The sequence below is a fragment of the Nyctereutes procyonoides genome, unplaced genomic scaffold (assembly GCF_905146905.1).
Source record: "Nyctereutes procyonoides isolate TBG_1078 unplaced genomic scaffold, NYPRO_anot_genome, whole genome shotgun sequence".
NCBI lineage: Eukaryota > Metazoa > Chordata > Mammalia > Carnivora > Canidae > Nyctereutes > Nyctereutes procyonoides.
Genome location: NW_026575135.1, coordinates 51248029 through 51265275, shown reverse-complemented (window position 1 = coordinate 51265275; position 17247 = coordinate 51248029). Strand labels below are relative to the sequence as shown.

Genomic DNA, 17247 nt, shown 5'->3' with positions numbered 1-17247 from the left:
GTGGCCTGTTATAATAGAGAGACAGTGGAAGAAAACAAGAAGTTGGGGTGCCTGGGTGGTTCAGTGGTTGAGTATCTGCCTTTGGCTCCAGGGGTGATCCTGGGATCAAGTTCCTCATCAAGTTCCCTGCGGGGAGTCTGCTTTTCCTTCTGCCTATGTCTCTGCCTCTCTCTGTGTCTCTCATGAATAAATAAATAAAACCTTTAAAAAAAAAAGAAAGGAAAATAGGAAGTTACTTAAATGCCCACTGGTGAGGATGCTGGTTAAGTTCTTATGAATCTGTATATGTGGCTCTTAAAAATAGTGATTTTTTAAAATAAGAATAGATGTTCTTGATCTCATACTGAGTGAAAAAAGTGGCTTCTTGAGTAACGCATGACAGGATATCCTGTATGTAGCAGTGTGTGCACATATATGATGTATGTGTACCTACACACATATGTAGATAGAGGGACATCTGGGAGGACATCGTTCAGGTGGTTTAGTTTGTCCTCACACTTTTCTGAACTTTAAAAAAATTTTTAAAAATATTTTATTTAGGGGATCCCTGGGTGGCTCAGCAGTTTGGTGCTTGCCTTTGGCCCAGGGTGTGATCCTGGGGTCCTGGGATCGAGTCCCACATCGGGCTCCCTATATGGAGCCTGCTTCTTCTTCTGCCTGTGTCTCTGCCTCTCTTTGTCTCTCATGAATAAATAAATAAAATATTTTAAAAATATATTTTATTTATTATTTGGGAGAGAGAGAGCAAAAGAGCATGTGAGCCAGGGGAGGGGCAGAGGCAGAGGGAGAGGGAAAAGCAGACTCCCTGCTCAGCATGACGCGGGGCTCGATCCCAGGACCCCGAAATCATGACCTGAGCCGAAGGCAGATGCTCAACTGACTGAGCCACCTAGGTGCCCCAGAACTTTAAGAATCTTAAGAATGAATATGTATGCTATAATCAGGGAAAATCACACAATTTTCACCTTGAATGAAATGTTAAACTGGGTGGGGAGAGTGTGCGCATGTACCTGTGACATGTAGAAGGGCATTCCATGCAGAAGGAACCCCATGCACGAAGGAATGATGGTAGAGCTATAGAGGGCTTAGCAAATGTGACCACAGTGTATGGGGTGTGGGGGTGGTGGTGTTGTGGGACTGGGGAAGTAGTTTGGAGCCAGATCCTGAGGAACTTGAGTGTTCAGCTTGGCAACATGGAAGCAGGGCAGTAACCTGGCCAGATTGGATTCCTGCCACCCAGGAGAGGCCTCACTCCCCTCGCTTGGCACGTAGGACTTCCCCACTCTCTCTCCCCCTTCCTCACCCCAAACCTCCCATGCTCCCTTTGCCAGGACTCAGTCTGTACTCCTCCATTCCTGCACTCCAGTCCTACTTGACCTTTGAGGCTCAGGGCCAGGCTCTCTCTCACAGGAAGCCCTCCCAGATTGCTCTCACCGTTGGCCTTTTGTACCTGACCTTCAACTCAGACCCACAGATACTTCTTTCAGTCCCAGTGGGTGGGGGCGGTGGCCTGGGAGTCTTGCCCTAACACCTGGATGCCAGTGATGGATTGCCTGAGTTATGCCAGCTTTCGAGTCCTGGGGGATAGAGGAGGAGTGGGCAGTACAGACCTAGGAGCGAGCTGAAGCTGGTGTCACAGGCATGGTGCCAAACACTCTGCCTTTTCATCACTCTCCCCATTTTGCAGGTGAGGAGAGGGGGCTTGGAGAGGCGGATGTGGCACTAGAGTGGTGGTGCTGAGACTTGAAACTGTCTCACTCCAGAGCCCATACTCTCAATCTCTGTGATGTGCTTGTGTTGGGCCCTCACACTCCCTGGACGTCAGCTGAGCTGAGGCAGAGGAAGGGCCATCCTGTGCCCGGCCACCCCAGGCCCAGTGGACATGGACATCAGGGTGGAAAGGCGATGCCATGTCACTCAGGTGGTAGCTCCTGACCCAGTGGAGGATCTGGGGTGTTGCAGTAGCCCTCCTAAAGCCTCATGGGTGTTGTCATCCCCAGTGAAATAAAGCAGGCTGCTTCCCTTAGGGTTGGCTGGCAGGGCCACCGTGGTGGAGGACGGGGTGGAGGTGCGGGAGACCGAGCTGGTAGAGAGTCTCCAACCATAGGTAGTCAGTGAGAGGAGAGAGCCTACCCCAGAACCTTCCATACTGGTCACATCCAGGGTCTCTTCAAACCCTGACCTCGAAGCCCACGAGGCAAGCAGGCAGGCCCAGCGCCTGTTTTACAGAGGGGGACACTCAGGGTCCATTGAAGGGAAGGCCAGGCCCCAGAGAGGAGAAAAGCCCAGTCTAGGGGCTGGAAGCTGGGGGGGCCCAGGCCTCCCCCAGGCACCTGGACCAGCTGCAGCTCTGCTAGTATCCTTCTCTTGTTGGGCTGGGCGAGTCTCTGTGGCCCTGGGGTGGGGGTGGCCAGGGGTGACCTCAGCAGCCCCACCCTGGGGTCCGGACTATGGGAGAGTCAAGGAGCTTTGGAAGTGTCGGCATGAAGCTAGGCGTTCACCATGGATGGTGTATGCCTTGGTGACTCCAAAGGAGTGGCAGCTTTGGAGATGGAGGAGGGGTCCTGGGCCACACTGTGTGTATGTGTGTGTGTGTGTGGGGGGGTGTTTCATGTAAATCTATCCTTTATTAGATTGCGTTTATCTGCCGGGACAGAGAGGTATGTGCATGAAAAGGCTGGAGTAAGGGTGGGGATAAGCATCCATCCCAGTGTGTCCTGGAAGGTTCCCAGATAGGCCACAGGCAGGAACAGTTTGGGGAAACCCTCACTGGGCCCTGCCACAGGCTGGCAAGCAGCAAAGTGGCCGGCTGCTTTGTGGCTACAGTGTCTTGGAGAGTTTGCCAAGCACTTTCCGTGAAGTCACTGGGACGTTAAGCCCTTGGTTCAATTAAATGGGTTAATATGCTTTGTCTGATTCTGATGGATCATAATAATATAATGTGATAATAGCAATAATGGTGCTATTAGCTGTGGTTATTACACGTGCCCGCACTGTCCCAGGCACGAGGGGAAGGTGCAGCACACATTCCCGCACACTCAGGCCTCATTTTCCTCTCGTAAAACCCCATTCTTCAAAGCTTCCCCCGCCCCACTCCCTATATCCATTTTCAGGACAAATTACCAACACTTAAAAAAAATTGGCCCATTTTGTGTGAAAGCCAAGTCCAAATTACTGTTACTCTCCCCCTTTCTGTTTTGAAATTTAAAAATGAGGAGGGGGCAGGGAGCTGAGGGAGCTGAGAGAGGTGGAGAGGAGGGAGAAGGGGAAAGGGGGGAAAATATATGAACGGAGAAGAAAAAAACAAGCCTTCTTGTTTCAGTAAAAATGTATTTCTGGAATGATGTTTCAGTTTACTCAGGCAGAAAAATTAGAAATGGTGTGCTTATTAAGCAGGCTAAGTAAGCATGACTATTTTTAGTAGTGTAGTAAAACCTTGGTAATTTGGACCTCTTTAATAAAGATTCCATGATCATGCTGGCTGGCAGGCACACCCTGTGTGCATATGTGTGCGTGTGTGTGTGTGTGCAGTCAAGGTAGGAGTGCACAGAGGTTGCTGAGTTGGAGGACCTGTGGTGGGGGACCAAGGGGGGCAGGAAGGGACACATGGGACAAGGATAGACTCCCTGCCTACAATAGCCATTTTTAAACCCTGACCCCCCCCTCTTTTGCTTAGCCAAAGAGAGAGAGAGAGAGAGAGAGAGAGAGAGAGAGAGTTACAAATTATTATTCTCTCCAAACATTCCTCTTGGCACCTATTAATTTGGCCTCCATTTAAAGAAGAATGTATTTGAAAGCAAAAATTTCATTTCTGCAAAAATCTGACAGCAAAGGTTTACCTGATACTTGTCACACTGGCCCCCAAATGAGGCTGAATCCTGAGGATTGACATGTCATTCCAGGCCAGTGATGACTGACCCCATTGGAGTGAGGACAGGGACCCCTGGGCATGTCACTCCCTGTCCTGCAGATCACAGGTCTTTGTATTTTTAAAGTAATCTTCATTGTTTCATGTCACATTACAAAAGTAACACATGTTTAGTGCAAGACGCTTGGAAAGGACAAATGAAAAAAAATCCCTCATTTCCCACCACCTCAAAGTGGCTAGTGTTAACATTTTCTGCACATCCAGGAATTTCCCTCTGCATATATAAGAGCAAAAACGATATGGTGCTTATATACTGTTTTATAGCCTGTCTTGTTCAGTTTTCTTCCTTTTTTTTTAAGATTTTATTTATTTATTCATGAGAGACACACTGAGAGAGGCAGAGACACAGGCAGAGGGAGAAGCAGGCTCCACTCAGGGATCCTGATGTGGGACTTGATCCCGGGACTCCAGGATCACAACCTGAGCTGAAGGCAGACATTTAACTGACTGAGGCCACCTAGGCGTCCCTCTGTTTTAACCTTTTAAAAGTATATTGTTCAGTGGTGTTAACTACATTCACATTGTTGTGCAACCATCACCACTATCCATCTGCAGAACACTTCATTATCCCAAAATGAAGCTCTGTACCCATTAAGCCATGACCATTCCACCTCCCTGGTCACCGTCTTCCTATTTTCTGTCTGCATAAATTTGCCTTCTCCAGGTATCTCAGATAAGCAGAATCACAGTAGTTGTCCTTTTGTGTCTGGCTTATTTCACTTTAGGACAATGTTTTCAGGGTTCGTCCATGTTGTAGCAGGTGTCAGAATATCTTGTCTTAAGGCTGAATAGTATTCCATTATATGCATAGACCCCATTTTGTTTATTCATCATCTGATGGACAGGTTTGGTGGCTCCCACGTTTTGGGACTGTGAATAATGCTGCAATGAGCGTGGGTGTACAAGTATTTTTTTTTTGAGTTTTTGCTTTTGTTTCTTTTGGGTAAATACCCAGAAGTAGAATCGCTAGATCATATGATAATTCTATGTCTAATTTTTTGAGGAACCGTCATACTGTTTTCTAGGGCACCTGTACCATTTATGTTCCTACCATGGGTGCATAAGAGTTCCAGTTTTTCTACATTCTTGCCAACACTTGATATTTTGTTTTATTCCTAATGGATGTGTGGCAGTATCTCACTGTGGTTTTGATTTGCATTTACCTAATGAGTAGTGATGCTGAGCATCTTTTCATGTGTTTATTGGCCATGTATCTGTCTTCTTTGGGGAGATGTCCATTCAAATCCTTTGCCCATTTTTGAATTGGGTGGTTTGTTTTTTGTCGATTAACTTTTTTTTAAAAAAAGGTTTATTTATTTGAGAGAGAGAGAAAGCAGGAGGAGGGTCAGAGAGAGGGAGAGAGAAAAATCCCAAGCAGACACCGTGCTGAGTGCAGAGCCCCTTGCAGGGCTCGATGTGGGGCTCCATCTGAGGGCACCAAGATCAGGACCTGAGCCGCAACCAAGATTCAGATGCTTAACCAGCTGCACCACCCAGGTGCCCCTGTTGATTCACCTTTAAAAGCAGTGCCCAGAGCTGCCTGTGCTGAGAGCAAGGAGTAAGTGTGTGTGGAGGAAGGAAAGAAGCAAGAGAGAGGCTAGAAAGGAGCAGGGGGAGGGAGAAAGGGCCAAGATACGTTTTGTGGAGTGAGGGGGAAGGGAAGGCAGGCCCTCAGTTCCTTTATTCAGCAGGTGTTTATCCAGTGTGACTGGGTGCAGACACTTCTCCAGGTGCCGCTGTGCACACCTGTCCGCCTCTGCGTGCTGACTCTCCATGACTGCAGCCTCCCCGCCTAGCTGCCAGTGCCCTGCCTCTGGGAGGCTGTGTCCACACTAGACAGGGCTGTTGGTTCTGTGGTCAGGCTGGGACCTGCGTCCCTGAAAGCTGTGTGCCCTTGGACAGGTTACATGACGTGCCTGAGCCTCAGCGTCCTCATCTATAAAATGAGACATAAGAGAAATAGGAGCGACTGGTGGCTCAGTCAGTTAAGCAGCTGCTTTCGGCTCAGGGTCTTGGGATCGAGCCCCACATCCATCGGGCTCTCTGCTCAGTGGGGAGTTTGCTTCTCTTTCTCCCTCTGCCCCTCCCTCCCTCTCGTTCTCTCTCTCTCTCAAAGAAATAAAATCTTTTTTTTCTTTTTTTTTAAAAGAGAGAGAAAATATGTATGGTGCACAGCAGGGGCTAGTGCAGAGTGAGATGTGGCCACATGATGGAGACAGCCAGAGCCAGCTCCCCCACCCCAACTGCTTTTGACCTGTTCCTCTGCCCCAGGTCACAGCACCCCCTCCCCTCCCACCAGCCTGGCTGGGCTCTGGTGGCTGAGTCTCTTGAAGTTCCTATAGCAACACAGTAGGTAGACACCTGCTCTGGGCAACACCAGCTACACAGGAGTGTGAGGAGTGGGGTTTTGTGGTGAGGGGGCAAGGAGGCAGGCCAGCAAGGGCTGGGGGGAAGCCTGGGAGGGCTTCCTGAGGAAGGCCAACTGGAAGCATGCATCTAAGAAATGAGAGGTTTGTAGTACTGAAGGAGACAGGAGTTTGGATTTGATGGTTGATACTCCAGCCTTCGCCAGCCAGAGAGTTTCCTTGTGCCCTCACCTGCCCACACCATTCTGCTGCCCTCATCCCAGGGCTGTCTCAGGCTCCCTGTCACCTGTGCCCTCTGTTGCCCTCCCTCCAGAGCCAAGTGAGCTTAGTGGAGGCAAATGCTGGGGGCCTGGTGCCTTTCTTTCTCTCCCAGAGCACGCCTGAGCCCAGCTTTTTATTAGGAATTGAAATGGATTATAACTGTTTACCCTTCCCCTGATCCCCTGCTGCCCAGTACAAATGTCAAGAGAGTGTACAGTGCAGTGGAGGGGACCATGGACCTGGATCAGAGGGCTGGATTGTGAGTCCCACCTGTGTCTCATTCAGTGTGGCATCACAGGCGAGCCGTTGCTTCTTTCTTTCTTTTTTTTATTTTTTATTTATTTATGATAGTCAGAGAGAGAGAGAGAGAGAGAGAGAGAGAGAGAGAGGCAGAGACACAGGCAGAGGGAGAAGCAGGCTCCATGCACCAGGAGCCCGACGTGGGATTCGATCCCGGGTCTCCAGGATCGCGCCCTGGGCCAAAGGCAGGCGCCAAACCGCTGCGCCACCCAGGGATCCCCCCGTTGCTTCTTTCTGAGCCTCAGTGTCTTTCCCTGTGAGAAGGAGCCCCTCCCTCCCCTGAGGAGTGAGCCTGTAATTGTTATCTAGTGCTTCGTGGGGCCTGGACTCAGGGCCTGATGTTAGCTATCAGTAAGATGATAGAGCACAAATGAAGCATCCAGGCTTCTCTGTCCCATGTTGCAGGGACCCCTTAGTGGAGAATTCTGGGCTGAAGGCCCCCTCTGCTCCGCTAGCTCATCTCTCAGAGTCCTGACTGCCTGTGTGCCTCTCCTCAGGCCCAGTGGACAGCAGGGATTGGGCCCTGTTCCTCCAGGCCTTCCAGTCCCTGGCTAGGGGACAATGGGCTGGGTTCCTGAGTGTCCAAGGCCAGGATGGGTCCCTGGGTAGGATGTGGTGGGAAAGGCATTTGTGGTTCACATCCACAATACCAAGCAAAGCTGGAGGGAAAAACGGAGTGGGGCTCCATATGACATTTTCCCTGTTGAGACACTTAGAGAAGCCCTGTTAGTGTGGAAAGTGGGGAACTGGGCCCTCACGGGGAGAGGCAAGATGTGTTGCTCTAATAACACTGCCACCACTACCAGTAATAACCATATGCCAGCCCCATAACGAGTGTCTTATGTGTTATCTCCTTCAATCCTTTAAACAACTATGTGAAGTGATTTTTATTCCCTTTTATGGAAGAGGAAACAGGCTCAGAGACGTTGTCTCTTGTCCAAGGCAACTCAGAGGGGGAGCCGGGACTCAGACCCTTGCTCTCAAAGACCACAGCAAAGCTTCCTAGGGATGCCAGGGCCAAGTAACTGGCCCAGGAGATGGGGAGGTTGGTGGGCATGAGCCACCCTTACTGTTGTCTCCCCCATTGGCTCCCAGGGACTGGGACAGGAACCCTGCTGGTGTCTGCTGCATTTTCCCAGGGCAGCAGCAGGCTCAGGCATGTGGAGCTAGAGGACGACACAAGCCATCTCCAGGGCCTAGATTCGCTGGGCAGTGCCCCCTCCCGGGCGGATCTTCCAGCTGTGACTTCCCTGCCCCTTCTAGATGATTCTGGCAGCTGTACGAAGGGATGCCATGGCACCGAGGGAGGCCTACAGCCTGGCTGGGGCCATAAAGCTAGGGGAGGTAACTGGGTTCCTCTCAATGACTGGGCACTCTGGTGGTTGTGCACTTTGCCTCGATACCCCACTGTGCCTGCAGAAAAGTGCTGGGCACCAGCCTCTGACCCGCCTGTTTCTAATTCACAACTCTAAACCTGCGGCAGCCCTTTGGGGTGTCCAGCACCAAGCAAGGACCAGATCTGCTTTTCTCCTTCCTGGGGTTCATCATGTGTGGCCAGTGGAAGTCATGATCCCTTCAAGGTCACATTCCTCTCCCTTCCTGCCATGTTGCCCATGGTGCATGGCAGGCGGCAGCCCAGTGCAGAAGGCAGAGTGGGCACTGCCCGGGCTGGAACCCACTCTATCACTTCCCGCTGGGGACCTCCAGCAAGTGACCTGGCCTCATCAGGGAAAGGCGATGGTGGATCTCTTCCTCCTCGTGTCACTGTGCAGGTAAAAGTGTTGACCCATGAGGAGGATACACTCAGCACTGGGCCCTGGACCCTGAACCGGCTCCAGAGATGATAGCGCTCAAGACAGAGACAGAGCCCCGCCTCTGCGGAACAGACTGGTTTGAGCACCCTGTTCCAGGCAGACCACTCCTTTCCCCTGTTCTTTTTCTTCAAAAGCACTCAGCCCAGTTTGTAATTATACACGTGTTTGTTTACTTGTCCATGAGAGCAGGAACTGTTTTCCAGCACTCGATCCTGAGCACCAAGGGCAGGAACACAGTAAATGTTGTGTGAATGAATGACACCCCCTTCCCAATTTTCTTCAGGTAGATGAGGACCAGGACTTTTTACCTTTTTTTTTTTTTTTTTTTTTTTTTTTTTTGAGGACTGGGCTTTCAGAGCCCCATATATTCCTCAGGCTTCCTTCGGAGATGATCCTGTAGCTGGTACAGCTGGGAAGTGCTGGATACTGCTATCTGCAGCCCCAGAAAGCTGGGTCAGAAGAGCTGGGTGGAGCCCAAGATAGGGTCTTACACTGCCCTTGGTGGGTGATCGGGTCATTCTGGGACTGCTTGTTCCCCTGCCACCCATATCTGCAGCTGTCTGGTTTGTGGCCCCAAAGCCACACTGGAGGCTCCACCAGAGCCCCTTATTGGCCACAGTCACCTGAGGCTGGGCCTGACTTTCAGGAGAGGCCTCTCTGCCTCTGTTTTTCCTCGGGTGCCATCTCCTAGGTCTCTCCTGCCTTTTGCCCTCCACTGAGACCAGGGCCCCCCTGGCCTTAGCAGATGTGTGAGGCTAGGGGAGGCACTCTGAGTCCAGATGTGATTGTGTTTATGTTTCCAGAGAGTAAGGGGTCGGAGCTCTGGACTGGAGCTGTTGGGGGGAGGGGTGGTCTGGCTCCAGCCCCCTGCCCCAGCCTTCCCTCCTCCCTCCTCTGGCCTGCCTCAAACCCTACACTATAAGTCAGTCCTACAGCATTAGGTTGGGTCGTTCTCCGGGAAGGACGCTTCCTCACTCATCTAAATGTGGGAAGACCGTGGAAAGATGCTTTGGAATCTAAAGATGGTTGACTCCCTGTGACTTTGGCCCTGTTGCAAAGCATGGTGAAGTCTCAGTTCCATCATCTATATAATAGGGACAACACTCCTGACCTCAGAGGCAGTGTTGACCTGGTTTGAGAATGCGGGCACAGGGCCCCTCCAGCTATTAGCTCATGATTAAGCCTATGGTTGTGCCCTACTTCCGACTAGGGCTAGCCTGGGTCCAGCTCCAGGGCAGTGCCAATCCCAGTCACAAGGTGATTCTGCAGCCGAATACCAAACCCCTCCTTCCTCCCCCGCTGCAGCTGCAAACATTTTGTTTTGCCATTGGAAGTGACTTACTTAAGGGAAGCAGAATTTTACAGGCAGTTTAAAGGCTGGTCTTGTTCAGTAGTTTCCAAAGCCTGGGGAGGGTGGAAGCACCATCAGCCTCCTTCCGCTAAGTTGGGGTGGAAGGGAAGTGAGACATTAATTCTGTGCAATGATCACTTTCTCCAGCACAGCATTGCTGGAGGCCCCAGAGTGGGATTTCTAGGAGAAAAGGCTGAGGGAGGCCCTGACTAGACACTGGGGGATCCTGGACACTCCGTCACAGCTAGGGCAGGGCCCACAGGGGAAAACGCAACCTCAGCACTTAAAGGAGCTCTCAGCGGCCCTCACCGCAACTGTCTGGGCGGTCAAGGGCCACAAAGCACCCTGAGGGCTTCGGGGTGCCGCCAACACAGCTGGGGAAGAAAGTCTGCAGTGTCCGTGGGGGTGCTGGCTAGGGCTGAGCGGTGCATCCGCCTGAGCCGGCGCGCAGAGGGAGCTCGGAGCAGGGCCCTGGTGGAGGCTGGCTGAGCAGGGCAGGAGTTGCAGTGGTTAGAGAGAGCACCTCGGACTCCCCCAGGAGGCGGCCGCAGGGCTCCTCTCCCCTACCCACGGGCCGCGGTGGCGCATTCCCTTTCTACCCGCCTCCCTCCTCAGTTCAATGAAGCAGTCGGGCTCGGCAGTGGTTAGCACGCTTGTACTATGGTTTTAATAGACGTACATGGACAAGTCGATATAGACAGATTTATAATTCTATACAGTCAGTCCGACATACACAGGGACGCTGTAAACAGGGGCGCGGGCCGGAGAGCGGGTGTGCAAAGTGGGCGCGGCGCGGTGGGGAGGGGGTGTCCCGGCCGCGCCCCGAGCTCTCCCGGCTCGACTCTTGCACGGCGGGCGGTGAGCAGGGGGCTCTGCGCCCGGCCGAGGGGGCCGCCTCCCAGCCCGAGAGCGGAGCGGAGGGTCCGGGCCTGCGGCGAAGCTCGGCGGGGCGCGGGGCGGGGGGCGGGGGCGCTAGGAGCCGAGCCCACCCCATTCGCCCGCCACCTCCTCGGCACCGCCAGCTGGGGCTCCGTAGGCCTCCACGGGACTCCGGTGCTCGCGCTGCCGAGGGCTCCGGGCGGCGCGCCGTGGCCGCGCGTGCCCTCCGCAGCGAGTCCCCGACCCCAGCTGCGCACCTCCTCCCCGACCCAGCGCCCGCTCCAACTCGGATCCGAATCGAGCTATAAGGTACGCTCGGCCGGGCCCAGCTTGGAGGGGGCGCCCCGGTTCCGCCGGGGCGGGGGCCGGCCTGCCCGGGCTCCGCACGTCCAGTTCGCAGGCGCGGCCGCGCGCTCCGGGGCCAGCGCGGCGGGAACGCGGGCTGCCAGGGCGTCCTCCCCGGACCGCCGGCCTCCCGCGCCGCGTCCCCTCCGCGCAACCGCCCGCCGGGCCCGAGGGAGCGAACACGCACACCACCCGCGCCATCCCGAGGGAAATTGCAACTCATCCGTTTTTTTTTTTGTTTGTTTTTGTTTTTTTTGTTTTTTTGTTTTTTGTTTTTTTCCGCAGCACTTTTCTCCGACGTCTTTTTGTTTCGTCCCGTTTGGGAGGGCAGAGTGGGGTCCGGAAAAGCAAACACACAACCAGCCCGGAGGTGGGGAGGTGGGGAGGAGAGGGCGGCGCGGGGGGCGCGGGGGGCGCGGGGGGCGCGGGCGCGGCTGCAGGTCCTCCGCGCCGCCCCGCCCGGGCGCCGAGCCGGCCGCGGAGCCCGCGGGGCCTGGCGGGGCGGTCAGCTGTTGTACTGGCACGCGTTGAGGCCCGAGGCCGGGCCCTGCAGGCCGCCGTAGCCGAACGACGAGTGCTGCTTGGACTTGAGCCGCAGGCTGGCCAGGCTCGAGTTGCACGTGTCCCGGTAGACGCTGTAGGGCGAGGCGGGCGTGCCGTAGGGGCAGGCGCCCGGCGACATGGCCGAGTTGAGCGAGGAGCCGGTGAGGTTGTTGATGTTGTTGAGGCCCGAGTTGGGCATGCCGGGCACGGCGCCCGGGCCCATGCTCGACGGCATGGTCATGGAGGAGATGGAGCTGGGCGCCGAGAACATGGACTGCGACGACAGCGGGCTCATGGAGTTGAAGAAGGTGAAGCTCTTGGTGGAGAGCGGCGCCGGCGCCAAGCTCTTGGCGGCCCAGTTGTTGTAGGAGTAGCCGGCGGCGTACACGTCCTCGTAGGGCTGCACCAGGCCGCTGAACTGCGGCACGTAGCCGCCCTTGCACAGGTCCAGCTGCTGGTTGCGCTCCCGCTTCCGCCACTTGGCTCGCCGGTTCTTGAACCAGACCTGGGGGGAGGGTGCAGGAGAAAGGTCAGGGCTGCCGAGGGCGGGAAGGTCCCGCCACCCCCCACCCCCACCCCCACCCCCTCCACCCCCAGCCCTCCGCCGCTGCCTTCTCTCCGAATTTCGAATTTCGTCTCTTTTCTTCGTGATTTCCGCCCCTGCCGCTGCGCTCCTGTTAAGGGTTCATTTCCTGTACCCAGGTCCCCAGAAAAGTTTTCCTCTATCCCCTTTTCTGATCTATATCCTCTCCCCCGAGTTAAATCTTATGTCTTCTCCTAATACGGATCGATCCTCTTTTATTTTAGCAAATATTCGTTTGCTTTCTTCCGTCTCCCGCCTTCTCCCCTAAAGGGATCCCGGTCTATCTCCTAAATATTCCATTCTTCTTCTTCTCCCTCTAATACAAAAGGTATTTTTCTTCCCTGAAATACAGGCTCTCCTGACTCCTTTCATTCTTCATCTACCTTTTCATTCCTCGAATAGTCTGTACCCATCTTAATTGGGAATCTTTGATATTCTCATTTTTGCCCCAGATGTTTATTTTCTTTTGGTCCACCCCGCTATCTGAACTGCTTTCTTTTCCCTCCAGTCCCCTTTCTCCGTTATCCCTCACTTTTGATCCTTTTGATTCTTCCCCAAATATTTAGTTTTCCCCGTCTTTCCAAATATCTGACCGTCACCGTTTCTCTTAAATAGGTAATTCTTTATTTTTCTCAAATATTTGATCCTTTCACCCTCCCTTATTTAATTTCTTTCCTGCCGCCTCCATATATGCCAAATACGTTTCTCTGCAAATATTTAATTTCCTTTCAGTTCTTAGTAGTTTCTCTCTAATCCCCCCTCCGCTTTCTCCCACAAAATTTAGTAAGAACCTGTTCTTTGCCCACTCCTGGTCCCTGCCCATCCTCCCATTCTCATACTGTGTGCCCTCTATCTTCCGTGGCCCTCCTCCTGCACTGGGCTGAGTTTCCTGAGCTAGCCTGCCAGACCCCTGCATCTCAGCCTTTACCAATCCTCCCCGCACTGAGATTGCCTGATTCCACCCCCACACCACCCCTACCACCATAAACCCGGGCAGGATTAGTGAGTACAGGATTACTGAGTGCTGTCTTCACTCGTGTCCCACTGGGCTGGCCAGCCTGATGGGAGGGGGCAAGAACTGGGGTTATAGCAGGGAGTCAGTAGGCCAGGTAGCACTTTGGGCTGGCTTGGGACGTCCTCCCAGTTATCTGATTAAATATTTGCGCACTCAGAGAAGAAATGATACTCTTGTGGCTCTGGCAAGAGAACCTCTATTCTCCTGCTTTTACTGGAAACCAAAAAGAGCAAGGAGAGGGAGGGTGCAGTCTGGTCACGGGTCAGAGATCTTACATCTCCAAAGGGACTGGACCTGAGGGTTACTCTTCCACCAGAGCTGCTCCTCCTTCACCTGACCCCAGCCCTACAGGAAAGGGCAACAGGGAAAGGGTCCAGCTACTCACTGGCTGACTGGCTGGAGACCAGTCAGGTGGGGACTGTGCTGAGCTTCTGCAGAAGCAGGCTATGATTGGGACCACTGCCCCAGGAGGTTCTGAGACCTGCAAGCCTAGGTACCCTTCAGGCCTCTGCCAGGTTGCCAGGCAAGACCTGCCTTTCCCTTTCGTTTTTGGGGGAAGGCGGGCCGCAGCTCCGAGGGCCCCCTTGGCAGGGAATCCTCCGTGCAGTCTAGGGTGGTAACATTCGCATGGGGTCTGGGCCCTGCAGGGCAGGGGAAATTCCCCTGGGGCCACGGATCTTGGGGTGAGGCTGCAGTAGAGCCTGAGGGTCACTAGGATAGGCCAGGCGGCAGCGGCCGAAGGCTCTAACCACCAAAGGGCACAGCAGGAGCCGCCGGAACACCCGGGCCTAAAGCTGAATCCTCCTCTCCGGTGGAGAGTGGTGGGACGGAGACAAAGTCTGAGCGCCGACAAAGTCTAAAGCTTTTGGAGCGCTGCGGCAGAGCCGGCCAGGAGCGGTCCGCACGGGTCCCCTTGGGCGCGCACGCTGGGCTCACCCTCACGCGCGGCTCCGTGAGGTTGGTCCACACAGCGATCTCCTCCCGCATGCTCATGTCGGGGTAGCGGTTCCTCTGGAACGTGGCCTCCAGCTCTTGCAACTGCTGGCTTGTGAAGTGCGTGCGTTGCCGCCGTTGCTTCTTTTTCTTGGCGGGGTCCTCCGCGCCACCGCAGCCTGCGCCTCCCGCACCGCTGTCCTCCGGCCCCTTGACTTCCCCGCCGCGCTCCTTCTCTGAATCGGGCAGGACAGGCTCTAGTCACCTTGGGTTTATGCCCTTTTGCACCCCGTCCCGGCTCCACCGAAGCGCCAGCCATCAGCGCTGGCGGCCCTTCCTCCCGCCAGGAGCCCTAGCATTGTTCCCGCTGGAAAGAGCCTGTCGGGTGCCTGATCCTCACTAGTCACCTTTGGTCGCACGCCCCAAAGAGCCAGGGAACCCGAGGCTGGGGCCTAGGTTCCCCACTGGGCAGGGCCTGCCCTTGCAGCTCGGCTCAGGCTCAAGCCCTACTGCCTATGTCGCCCGCAAATGTATGAAATTTTGAGGGCTTTTAGGCATTTAAATCTGGGGGTGTCTCTGCTCTTCTGAACTAATATCAAATCTGGCTAGCCTGAAGCCAGTGAGTCGGTGGAGCAGGAGCCAGGCGGTAACCTGCAGCCCCTCTACTTTCTTCTCCCCAGGGCTGTGTGGGAGCCACATTGGGCAGGCACAACACAGCTGTGTTCTCAGCCTTAGCTCCAGGCCTCAAGTCCAGAGGCCCAGAAAAATCCCTCAGGCGGCAGCCCAGACCGACACACTCTGTCTAGGTGACCTGGGGCTCTAGCCTCTCGCTCTCTCAGGGTACACAAAACACATTCAGTCATAGACACATGGAAACAAACAAAAAAAAATCAAAAACAAAATACAGAAGCCCAGATAAACTCAATTCTATCCCAACACCATGGAAAGGCTCTCAAACTATTAAAAATAGGCAGATAGGAACACAGAGCAAATGCAAATTAAGAATCCAGAAACCTCCGTGCAAACAGACCCCTAACTAAATACAGTGCTGTACGTGTATAAACTCCAGGCAGATGTGGGCATTTATTTCTCCGGGATTAAAAAAAAAACTTAATGTACTGTTGTAGATAGATTTTTTTTAACCCCTTCCTATTAATGCCCTTCTAGGGATAGTCTTTAAGTCGCAGGGAAATACAACACTATAGTTAGATAAATTACCAAACTAACAGTGCTGCAAATGGATTTTGAAAAAAAATCCCGGAGAAACGCGCCATTTTGGATTGACTTTTAAAAATCTCCAAGAATAATGCTGCATGTGGATGTTTTAAATTCCAGAGAAATACGCCTCGCGCAGTGATTCTTTCTATATCGAAAAACACAGTTAAAAAATTCAATGTATCCTCACGGATTTGGTTTTAAAAAGGAATCGCTCGCTGTACATTTCTCCAGATTTTAAAAAGTAAAAACCAACCAAAGGCCACGCTTCAAACTTTTGAAAACAAAAGTCCAGTCCAGCGCGGATTGCTTTTTTTAGCCAAGCAAACAGAACCTCTCAGAGAAAGTCACTTAGAGATGCAAAACAGAAACAAATAGAGATTAAAAACGCGTAGAGAAACACTCAGCGGTGGATTAAGAAAAAAGCACAGCGGAGGCGCCCACGACCCGGGGAACGGGGCGCCCGGCGGGACGGAGCGCGGGATCCGAGCGGGAGACCCGGGGCCCGCGAGCGGCCGAGGATCAGCCGCGCCACCGCCCGCACCGCCCACCCGCCGGCCCCGCTCGCCGCCAGCTTGCGGGGGAGAAGCCCGAGTTCGGGGGGCAAAACGGCAGCGCGGAGGGAGACGCGCCCCAGCCGAGCCGGGGCCCTGGCCGGGCGGCCTGGCGGCTCCCGGGTCCCGCGGCGCAAGTGGGGCCGGGCTCCCTCCACGAGGGGGGCCTGCCCGCCAGCGGAGCCGCACCTCTTGGCCCGCTCGCCCTCGCTGCCCTCTTTTTTTTACTTGAGGTGGTCCCCCCTTCCCCGCAGTCTGTTTTTCTGACTTTTCCCGCCACCCCTTCTCTTGGATTTCTCCCTCTCCATCCGTCGCCCACCGCCCGTCGGGGTGCGTGACCCCGGCTCCCTGGGCAGCGTCTCTCGCCCGCCGCCCCGTTCCTCTCTGCATCTACGGTCCTGCGGTCTGAGCGGCCCCCTGGGCACTCGCTGCGCAAACCGAATTTTTTCCTTCCTGTTCCGCCTGCTCCGGATCAAGAGGGGCTGTCGGGCCGACCCCCCCCCGTGGTCGGCGCCTGCATCTGCCGGTGTCTGGGCGCGTGGGCACCGGCTGGGAGCAGGGCACGGAGTTCCGTCTTATCAAGCGCGCAGATTTCCGCGTTCCCGGGCCGCGGAGGACGGGAGAAGAAGAGGTCCCGGAGCTCGCGGGGCTCGGGGGACCGAGCGTGCGGCGCGGGCGCCAGGCCCCGCTCCCCGCCCCGCTCCGTGCCGAGCCGCGCTTACCTGGCAGCTCCGTGTCGGACGACTCGCTGGCGGAGTTCTCGAGCGGCTCGCGGGGGTCGGCGGCGCGGGCCAGGTGGAAGGCCGGCCCCATGTCGTGCGGCGGCGGCGGCGGCCGCAGCCCCTCCGGCAGCCGCTCCAGGCTCATGCCCCCCTTGAAGGCGTCCATGGAGGCGGGGACCGCGGCGGGCGCTCCCGGGGCCGGGGCCGGGGCCGGGGCCGGGGCCGGGGCCGGGCGCGCCCGGCCGCCCTGGCTGCGACCTGCGGGGACAAGAGCACAGCGCCTAAGCGGCTGCCCCCCAGGGCTGCCCGGGCCCGCAGCGACGCCGCGCCCGCCCCATGGACCGCCCGGGGCTGCGGGGCCGGGCGGGCGGCGGCGGCAGCGGTTTCTCGCGAGCGGGTCCCCGGCTTCGCGCTCCGCGCTGCGCTCCCGCCGCTCGG

At 55.2% G+C, this 17247-nt stretch overlaps 1 protein-coding gene across 1 annotated transcript; it reads right to left on the bottom strand.

Annotated features, from left to right (window-relative positions):
- Window positions 1-11693: 11693 nt before the first annotated feature.
- Window positions 11694-16988, bottom strand: PITX1 (paired like homeodomain 1). The gene is made up of 3 exons (XM_055302441.1): window positions 16810-16988; window positions 14322-14554; window positions 11694-12292 (listed from the first exon to the last, which is right to left on the bottom strand). Exons 1-3 carry the CDS (start codon window positions 16973-16975, stop codon window positions 11750-11752), a joined length of 942 nt encoding a protein of 313 aa, XP_055158416.1. The 5' UTR covers window positions 16976-16988; the 3' UTR covers window positions 11694-11749.
- Between the last annotated feature and the right edge of the window lie 259 nt (window positions 16989-17247).

Bases quoted from the DNA above. Each gene is read 5' to 3' on its own strand.
- PITX1 (XM_055302441.1), bottom strand. From the start codon at position 16,975: ATGGACGCCTTCAAGGGGGGCATGAGCCTGGAGCGGCTGCCGGAGGGG. The intron at 14,555-16,809 runs GTAAGCGCGGCT...TGCCCGATTCAG, and splicing joins GTCCGACACGGAGCTGCCAG to AGAAGGAGCGCGGCGGGGAA. The intron at 12,293-14,321 runs GTGAGCCCAGCG...CCCTCCCCCCAG, and splicing joins TCACGGAGCCGCGCGTGAGG to GTCTGGTTCAAGAACCGGCG.